The sequence below is a fragment of the Silurus aristotelis genome (assembly GCF_946808225.1).
Source record: "Silurus aristotelis genome assembly, chromosome: 5".
Taxonomy (NCBI): Eukaryota; Metazoa; Chordata; class Actinopteri; order Siluriformes; family Siluridae; genus Silurus; species Silurus aristotelis.
In genome coordinates, this window is record NC_139578.1 from 150,030 (window position 1) to 160,029 (window position 10,000).

At 45.3% G+C, this 10,000-nt stretch overlaps 2 protein-coding genes across 5 annotated transcripts in view; both read right to left on the minus strand.

Annotated features, from left to right (window-relative positions):
- Positions 1-3,350, minus strand: part of LOC310726027 (peroxisomal biogenesis factor 19-like) — a 3,902-nt gene extending 552 nt beyond the window's left edge. Inside the window, exons 1-8 of one of the 2 annotated variants that reach the window (XM_083541183.1) lie at positions 3,205-3,350; positions 1,917-1,999; positions 1,623-1,785; positions 1,447-1,532; positions 1,141-1,314; positions 331-489; positions 173-217; positions 1-43 (exon numbers count right to left, since the gene is read on the minus strand). The exon at positions 1-43 is cut by the window's left edge and continues 552 nt beyond it. In XM_083541183.1, coding sequence (XP_083397309.1) covers positions 1-43; positions 173-217; positions 331-489; positions 1,141-1,314; positions 1,447-1,532; positions 1,623-1,785; positions 1,917-1,999; positions 3,205-3,295 — 844 coding nt within the window. In that variant the 5' untranslated portion in view covers positions 3,296-3,350. Of the gene's footprint in view, positions 134-172; positions 218-330; positions 490-1,140; positions 1,315-1,446; positions 1,533-1,622; positions 1,786-1,916; positions 2,000-3,204 lie in introns of both variants that reach the window. The other variant, XM_083541184.1, reaches the window with a different exon arrangement.
- Positions 3,351-4,207: 857 nt separating this feature from the next.
- The window catches only part of LOC310725677 (microtubule-associated protein 1S-like), a 10,004-nt gene continuing 4,211 nt past the window's right edge, over positions 4,208-10,000 (minus strand). For all 3 annotated transcript variants that reach the window (XM_083540686.1, XM_083540685.1, XM_083540687.1), the window contains 4 exons: positions 9,902-10,000; positions 6,688-9,802; positions 6,394-6,599; positions 4,208-6,197 (listed from right to left, as the gene is read on the minus strand). The exon at positions 9,902-10,000 is cut by the window's right edge. In XM_083540686.1, coding sequence (XP_083396812.1) covers positions 6,042-6,197; positions 6,394-6,599; positions 6,688-9,802; positions 9,902-10,000 — 3,576 coding nt within the window. In that variant the 3' untranslated portion in view covers positions 4,208-6,041. The remainder of the gene's footprint in view (positions 6,198-6,393; positions 6,600-6,687; positions 9,803-9,901) is intronic.

A 10,000-nucleotide genomic window follows, 5' to 3' on the forward strand; every position in this document is an offset into this window, starting at 1 on the left:
CAGGAAGTTGAAGAGACTCCGGATCAAAGTTCAGTCCAGGAGGCTGAAGGGAAACACAGTATAAAAACACTGACACGAGTCACAGAGATGTTCTTCTCCACATGCAGGTTCCACAACTCAGAATCTTCTAAAACTACAACGAAGAGACAGAGAGAGAACTTCAAAAACTCACCGTTTCTCCAGCTAATTCCTTCGGAGGGTGACCAAGATCCTGCAGCTGGGTAAACACACACACACACACACACACACACACACACACACACACACACACACACAGTGTTAACAAACTCCTCTATCAGCAGGACAAGGACATGGGGAACATCTCTGTACCTTTTGCATGAGCTCCAGAATCTTCTCAAAGCTGCTCTGGGTGTCTCCATCCCTCTCGAACAGGCTGCAGATTTCTCCCATAATCCTGTGCTGCTGCTCGTAGCGCTGTACGTCCTCCACTGAGAGAGACGGTCTGTTACTGTCCAACCACTCGGGGTACTGACAGATACACCAGGGGGCAGCAGAGGAGGAGGAGGGGGGGGGGGATCAGCAGAGGAGGAGGAGGGGGGGGGATCAGCAGAGATGGAGGAGGAGGAGGGGAGGGGGATCAGCAGAGGAGAAGGAGGGGAGGGGGGCAGTGGAGAAGGAGGGGAGGGGGGGGGCAGTGGAGAAGGAGGGGAGGGGAGGGGGGGGGGGGGGCAGTGGAGAAGGAGGGGAGGGGAGGGGGGGGGGGGGGCAGTGGAGAAGGAGGGGAGGGGAGGGGGGGGCAGTGGAGAAGGAGGGGAGGGGAGGGGGGGGCAGTGGAGAAGGAGGGGAGGGGAGGGGGGGGCAGTGGAGAAGGAGGGGAGGGGAGGGGGGGGCAGTGGAGAAGGAGGGGAGGGGAGGGGGGGGGGGGCAGTGGAGGAGGAGGGGAGGGGAAGGGGGGCAGTGGAGGAGGAAAGAAGAGAGACATTAATAAAGTTTCCATCAAATCAAAATACAGCAGAAACTGATGAAAGTGGGTGTGGCCTGAGGGAAAGAGGAGGGGCTTGAGAAAGAAAGTCTCATAATTTCTTGCATCATAAAATGTCAACAAACTCTACTGCAGTTGCCCCGCCCCTGACTCCACCCCTGGCCCCGCCCCTCTCCCTGACTCAGGGTGAACCTCACCTTCTCTGTGATCTCCTTGAGTGATGGATACAGCACATCTTTGGACAGAAGGTTCTGCATGATAGAATGCATGATGGGGAGAATCGTTCCATCTTCCCCGCCCCCTTCACTGTTCTCATCCAATCCCAGCCCTTCTAACGTTTTAGCCAGATCTTCTCCGGCCAATCCGGTGGCCTGATCTCGCGCACACACGCACACGCACACACACACACACACACACACACACACACACACAGAGAGAGTAGTGTTTTAGTGAATGTGTTGGAGGTGAAGTTGCTGCTGTTGGAGCTCAGTGTGTTTGATTACCTGGAGGTTATCAGCGTTTTTGGCCAGACCGCTCAGCGTGTCCTTCAGACAGGACGTGAACTCTTGCTGAGAAGCAGCATCAGTACCTGCACATCACCACATTCAGAACAGTACTTTAACCATTTGTGTGATGATGATGATGATGATGGAAAAAGATGTAGGTCACGCTGACGTACCCACTTTCCCCGCAGCCTCGGACAGTTTATGGAACTGCTGGATCAACTCGGGTTCTTCCTGTGCTAGCTCAGCCATCGCTCTCTCCCACTCCTCCTTCGCCTGCTGAGCCATCTCTCCTTCAAACAGAGACTCAAAGAACTGACTGTCCTCCAGCAGAGGCAGCTACCCACACACACACACACACACACACACACACACACACACACACACACACACACACACACAGGAACATTATGATATGAAAATGTTAATCACAGGAAGTGTAACAGTGGCAGGTTGAGAATCAAAAAAACCTTCTGCTCCGTCTTCGCTTCTGCACTGGGAGCTTCAGGAGGAGTTCGAGGAACATTTGTCTTCTCAAAGTCATCCAGAGCACCTGAGAAAGAGAGAGAGTGAGTGAGAAAGAGTGAGAGTGAGAGAGAGAGAATGTAAAAGAGAGAGAGTGAGAGAGAGAGAAAGAGTGAGTAAGAGTATGAGAAAAAGGAAAGCGGTGAGCAAAAGTGGATGAAAGATAAAAGAAAATGTCTGTTGAACCGTCGCCTGTCGTCTCTCTTCCACGTGGAACCGGTGAGATGTTACAGATTGATCACGTGATGTAGAACTGTAATTGAGTGAATGTTACACAGTTCCTCTGCTCAGCGTCAGTGATCTTAAAGCTCAAATATCACCATCTAACAGCAGTAGCGGTTTTCAGACACCGGTTCAGTGTCGATCTGCTCAGCGTCCACCTTCACCTGGTCTCCACGCCGCACGTGACCACACACGCCACACGTGCACTGCCCAATCAGAGACTATCTGGTGTGTGTTTGTGGTGCAGAAAATCTACAAACTGCTCTGAGAAAGTGTGTGTTCACACGTGCACTTATTTATTTGAAAATAAAATATTGTTGTAAATGATTTAAAGTTATTGTGGTGTTTTAAATGAAGTAAATCATCAAGACACCAAACTGAACTTTTGCTGTTTCCACACGGACGGGTTTGATTGCGGGATTTGCGCATCATGGCGGATTTTGGTGCTTCTTTTGAGACTTGGCACATCAGTAAAACAAATGTTTAGTGACGGTGAAGTTTATTATTTTTCTTTATATCTGAGTAAAGAAATTGTGCATGTGTGTTGCGTTGAAGGTTTTAATTTCGCCTCTTTTACTTTTTAACAGTTTGCGTAAAAGCATTACATTTGACAGCTCTTACATTTACATACGCGCGCGCGCGCGCGCACACACACACACACACACACACACACACACACACACACACACACACACACACACATGAAGGACAGATCATCTCTTTATCTGCTTAAACACTACATTTGTCCAAATCATATAAAATGCAGAATGAAGAAAAGTGTTGAAAGTGATGTTGATTGTTGTATTAATTATGAAGTAGAGGAAGTGCAGGTTCTTGTCATGTACACGATGTTGATAATGTTTACAGAAGGAGAATCCTGCAGTGAGATCACTCCACACCAGCATGCACAACTTTTACAGGTTCCTGCTCCTGGAGCATCCGATCTACGGCTTCATTCGCTCAGTAAAGCGTAAAAACACACACCACATCAGGTCTGATAGCAAACCTTACTGTCCAATAATTCATCCAGTTCTGCGTCTCCTGCTCCTGCTCCTGCTCCTGCGTCTGCGCCTGCAGGCTTCTGCTCCGACTGCGACGCCATCTCTCTGTCTGCACTGACTAGTGACAGGCCTGGGTGTCGCGGAGTGATGACGCAGTGGCCACGTGACCCGCAGAGGCTCTCGCTTTTTTGTTTTTGCGACTAGCTGAAGATGATTATGGATATTTATGTAAAAATTATTGTACAGTATCACAGATAAATAATAAACCTCCAATTTAGTAATAATGTGATTAGAATTTCTATCAATTACAAAAAATAATGACGTATCAGTTTTCTTTATTTGCTTATTAAAACAGGTAAAATAAATAAAGCAAATATTTTGGAATGAAGGATCTCCACAACTTCTTCTTTTTCAAACTATTTTTTACAAATAATTATAAATATTAAAGCATAGACACTGATCAGGCATAACATTATGACATTATAGACTGATGATCTTCATCATGGCTCCTGTTAGTGGGTGGATTTATTTATTAGGCAGCAGGTGAACATTTTGTCCTCAAACTTGATGTTAGAAGCAGGAAAAATGGGCGAGTGTAAGGATTTGAGCAGTTTGACAAATTGTGACGTCTAGACGTCTGGGTCAGAGCGTCTCCAAAACTGCAGCTCTTGTGGAATGTTCCTGGTCTGCAGTGGTCAGAATCAATCAGAACTGCTCCAAGGAAGGAACAGTGGTGAACCAGCAACAGGGTCGTGGGGGACGAGGATCACGTGTGGTCCGGTCCAACAGACGAGCTCCTGTAGCTCAAACTGCTGAAGAAGTTCATGATGTTGATGATCGATTGGTCACGAATGTTTTAGCAGCAAAAAGGGGACCAACACAATATTAGGCATGTGGTCATCATTTACAAACGACACGCGTTCAGATGGATTCCATGTTAAGACTGAGTTTTGACTTTCCGATCAAAATGCGATTTTATTTGAAAAGAAAAAAGTGACATCACACACCGCAAAACTGTTTCACATTTGAATTTTAATAACAAATCCATATCATAGTCTTTTCAATTTTATATTACACACATTCCGCTGGTCTCACTGCTGTTGCTTGTTTAATAAAATCCTGTGTTTCAGCAGAATTACATCACAGGACGTGAACTCGCTCCTCATTTACAATTTACTTCATTTCAACATTTCAGTGTTTCTAAGTGCTTTCTGAGTCCTGCTCCAACACACTGCTCAATCACACACAACTGCTCTTTCATTACTCACAGCAATCTCATTTTAATGTTAAAAAGTCTACAAGTTAAAAGAACCCTAGCTAACATGATCTAGCTAGCTAACACACTAAGTGACCAGCAAGTCGCCAGATGTCCAAATACGTACCTCAGCTCAGATGTTTCTGTAATGTTACTGATAGTGTGATCACATGGGCAGGGAACATAAACAATATGGAAGTATCTGAAACATTATCTACGCTGCATTATCTAGATAACACGAGCAAGTGCTCAGTCTGATTAGCATGCTAAATTGTTAGTATGTGATGTAAATAATTCCAATTACAGTAAAACTCTACGGGTTTGATAGTATTGTGTTGTAATAAATGGTGTGAATATGTTAAAGTGATATTTAAAACTTTTGTCTGATTGGCTGGATGCAGGCTCATTTGCATAAATTTTTATGTGCACAATGAGACCTAGCCTGAGTGTAAGTTACATAAACATAATGGAATTAAGGTTAATACAGTAACTAACTCCAACTGATAAAAACAATCGACATGACAATGTTATTACAGTGTTAGAGAGTGAAATCTTTCGAAACTGCGCAATACATGTTCTAAACGTAAAAACGGCACAACAAAAACACCAGGAGTAAAAACAGGTAAAAGGAAACATTTTTGGATCTGTTTAGAACAATTCCCTTTCCCATGTGGATGTAATGCACGTGAACTGCACGCCTCACACACAAGCCGGGTTCAGTGACATGGAGGACATATGAGAACTTCCTGCTTGAAGATTATTTTTTTCATTCTGAATAATGATATTCTGTATGGCTTTATTTCTATATCTATATCTCACACATGCGCATCCTTCCTCTCTACATCTACTTCTACACTTCAGCTTCATCGTCCGAATTATACTCGTGCGCTTTATTTCACACCTGTTTTAATATAAACAAACCGTAACCACATGCAGGGAAGAGCATGTGCACACACTCCTACACACACTGCACGTGTTCAGTACAGCAGTGAGAGGGTCCAGTTTGAATAAATGTGACGGACACACAGCGACATGTCATAATGAATGATCAAAAACCTCCTACTTCCTGTGTTCTACTTCCTGTGTTCTACTTCCTGGCTTTTCTTCTTGGTTGTACATCAGGAATTGACCCTAGTTAGTGTACTTCGTTAAGTTTGTTTGATAGCTAGAACCCAATTCTTACATATATCTCTTTCTAGCGTACATAATAAAACCAAGGCTCCATCCCAAACCGTCAAACTCATCCCTACTTATTGCACTCACTAGTCATCAAAACCCTGAACCACACAGAACCCACAGAATAAATTCTAATTAGACAAGATTGTGATGAGTGTGTTAGTGTACATTAGTGTTTGTTAAAACCTGATCAGCCCATTAAGTCGCCCTTAACGAGGTGATTTAGTGTGTGTGTGTGTGTGTGTGTGTGTGTGTGTGTGTGTGTGTGTGTGTGTGTGTGTGTGTTAGTGTGTGTGTTAGTGTGTATTATACTACCAAAACACTATATGCTTATGTATTTTAGGCTTTTTTCTTTTTCTTTTTTAATCAAATGTGTTAAGCCCCGCCCACTCTTCCTGTCATTACATCACTGTGTATCAGAACTCCACTTTACAGGCGGGGAAAGTTTCCTCCTGCATGGCCACTGTGCTGTTGCTCCCCAGAACCGTGATGCCCAGCTGCTGCTGCCTCTCCTGGGTCTGATGGTACCACTCGTGCATCATCATTGACTCAAATGTGGGTATTAACGTGACCTGCGGTCAGAAAAAGACATACACTGAGATAAACGTGTATCCTTAACCCTCCTGGCTGGCTTACCTACTGGCTGGCTCTCTAATGGGCTGGTATGTCTCGTTTGGTGGCTGTCCCTCATAATGGATGTTCTCATAATTCTTATTGCCTGTCTCACCTGTAGATAAGGAATGATGGAATGCTTAAAGTGTAACTTACCGGCACATCTTCAGGCCAAACAGACTTTCCGTCCAATAAAGCATCCAGAATGGGTCTCATCGTGGCTTCTTTCACAGCGTCATCGCCACTTATAATGTAGCAGGATGATCGCAAACGGCAGAAGAACTCTACATCGATAGTGGATGCTGCGTTTCCAGACGGGAGGTACGCCAGGTCCAGATACACAGAGGTGATGCTCTTGATTCCTGCAGGTGATTGGGGAGTAAACTTGTTAGACTAATTTCCTTCTATTTGAATTTGACTGGAAACATACTGACTGTAAACATGTACCACCTGCACTGGTTGGTCTTTTTGCACTGAGATTTGAAGAACGTGGTACTGGAGCGTCTACGGTAGAATTTGACCTCACACTCCAAACTGATCCACTCTGACTTCCTGTTCTGGTCTTGCTTGCTTGTGTTGAAGTGCTAGATGCACTTAGCCTTTGAGTAACTGCAGTTGTCTTCTTTTTCTTTGCACCTGTTTTCTCGAGTTTCCCAGGATCGGGCATGCACGCACCAGGTTGGGCGGGAAGAGGAGGATAGTCTTTGAGAGGAACAGGAAGAGGATCCTGAAGAGGTGAATTATTCAGGTTCAAGTTCTCAGAGGAGCATTGAACAGCCGCTTCCTCATCAGAATCTAACGCACCATCTGCAGTGATAGAAGAGCATTCCTCCAGACCAGGCTGAGGGTCAGAGTCTGAGGCAGTGGGAAAGTAGTCACTAGCAGAGGTAAGAGGAGTTTCCTGTGTGGGGTGAGTGGGCTTGCTGCTTAAAAATGCCTGGTTTAAGGGCTTCACCACTTCCTGTGACTGATCGCTGTCATCTGAGAAGTCATGAGGGCTGGTAGCCATAAGTCCAGGTGAAAGGGTGTGGTGATCTGTCTCTAGCGGTTTGAAATGTTTAAATTCACAAGGAGAAACCAAACAAAGGTCAACATCATGTGGAGCATCAAACATCAGACTCTGCGGTCCAGAAGGACGTCCATCTGGGGGATCGTTCATCACCCTCTTGGTATGTGCCACATTTAAAGACAATGACATTCCTACTTTGAAGTCAGGATCTGTATAGTGTCCGTTAGAATAGGACATCTCGTCCTCATTTGTGGATTCGCTGACCGTAGGAAGCACCTGCTCGAAGGACATCGATAAGGACTCGTCAACCTCAGTGGACTGTGGTGAGCTAACTTCGGCAGGCATGGAGTGGGTGGTGGTAGTCATTGTGGGTGAGATATCAGGCATAATGTCCTTGAAAGAGCTCAGAGACAGGAAACTGGAGTGCTTCTCCTTTGAAGAACTTGAGTTGCTTTCTTGAGTACTTCTAGGACATCCAGACTCTGAAGTCTTACATGATCCGCCTTGTTGGCTGTCTGATCCCAAGCACATCTTGGCCGCTAAGCTGCTGCGGTCTCTGGAGTTCCAAATCTCCTCAGGAGAAAGGTGGTATGGTGTATGGCCGGCGCTGTTTGGACCAGATCTTGGAGAACTGAACTCCAAAGTCTTCTCATCAGCGCTAATGCAGACTTCGTCCTGCACACTTTTGGGTGGATTGTCCCTCATTGCTCCATCTATCCAGTGAAACTCGGTGGGTGTGAGGTCCAGATTTACACTGCGTTCACTTTTCGGAGTCTTGACAATTACAGAAGCCTCTGTGGACATGCCTGGATTTTGAAGGTCCTCTACACAGTTGTTTTTTGGTTCATCTTCACTTCCTGATTCCTTCTTTGACACAATGTCAGGAGTTTTAGTTTTAACACACAATTCATGTGATTGTTCTTGCTTCAGCTCCAGAAACTCTGCCGTCAAATCCTCGGGTGAAGAGACCTCTGAGTGTTTTGGATCCCCAACGTCAGTACAAAGCTTCTGGTTTTGCTGTTCCTTTGTCGATTTGTTGTTTTTCACTCTGTCCTCACTCGCTTTGTTTACTTTTGTTTCATTCTTCATGGATTTATTTGGGTCTGCAGGAGGAGATGTAGACCTTGGAGCCATTTTCTTTGCCTCTTTCCCCATCAAACTGTTTTTTCTGTCTTCAGTCTTTTCATTGTTATTCTGTTTGTTTAAAGGGGAATCCTTTTTACCTGTCATTTTCCTCTGTCCAGGTTCCTGTTTTTTGGCTGCCAACAAGCTGCTTCTTTCATCTTTTTTGTTACCTTTAAAAGACTCCTTCCTTGCAACGGTTTTGTTGAGTTTAGGCCTGACAGCATTTTCCACAGACTTTGGTTTTTCTTCACCATTCAAAGTCTTGACCTTGACCTGGTCTTTTGGCTCTGGATAAGCACGGATGGGTTTCTCCTTGGCTGGGGTACTGCTCGTCCTGGATTCTTTGGTGCCAGACTTAAAGCTGTCTTGACTCTCAGCTCGTTTTGGGTTCTTTTCCGATTTTTGTTCAATATCTTTGGAGCACACTACAGGACACTTAAGGAACTCGAGGTGCTTTAGTTTTTCTAGACCTTCCAGTATCTTTGCTTGTGGTGTTGAGCCAGGGAAAAGGACCCGTATGATCTTTTCATGTGGGCTCGCAGGATGCCAAACCAGTAAAGTGCAGATAGACACCAGAGAACTTAGGGGAACTTCAGATCCTTTGGGACTTGTGGTGTTTTCAGGCCAGCGGTTAATGAAGTCCTCAAACTCTTTGCTGCCTTTAATCGGGTTAATGACATACAGCTCAAGACACCCAACTCCCATCTTCTGAAACAGAATCACTGGTTCTATGGGACCACTTGAATTGCGAAGTAATGGTTCTGCCGAGATCTTGAGTTTCTCCAAATGACATAAAGTAAGTCCTGCTTGATCACTACTTCGCAACACATTTGGATCACCGTGAATTCTTTTCAGCCTTTTCGGTGCATTGAAGAAAACAACGCCCAGCTCTGGCGAGATCATATTTTTCATCCACTTTTTTTTCTTCTCTGAGTCGGAGGAGTCAACTTCCTCCAGCTCAGCAACTTTTCTTGCAAACAGACTGTTAATCCCTGGAAGATTATCAGTCCCAGTGTGGGTGAGAAGAACCGAATCTACACGGTCCAGATGCCTGACTAACTTCCAGAAGCAAGAACGCGAATCCGATCCGCCATTGACCAGGACGTTGAAACCGTTGACGGCAAAAAAGGCGCAGTCGCCTCTTCCGCCTGGAAATATGTAGCAGCATGGACGACAAAGTTTAAGAAACCCCACAGTACTCGGGGGTTCGAGTAGATCAAACGGTGACACTGGCTCAATGTTCTCACAGAGATGATCAGTGAACTCCTGGAGGCCATCCATATTGGGCAGCACCATTAAAGGGTTTACTTTAATGTCCAATATATTGTGTAAATTGTGTTTCCCAAATATGAAGTTCTTCCATGCTCCGGTCTTTGGGCAGCTCAGGGTCAGGTTTGCTTTTCCTGTCGCAGAGTTCAGTTTGTGTTGAATCTGATGTGTGTGAGAAGAATAACAGGCAAAACCTTTTATCAGTTTGGCTCATTTCAAGACAGAAAATGATACTGAAAAAACATGAACTGGTTCACGGACCTCGTCGTCTGTCAGGATCTGAACGAAGTGGTTTGGAGTGAAGTGTCCAGTGTGTAAAACGAGGTCCCCGCTGTCCTCCAGGGAGCATCCAGTCAGCAC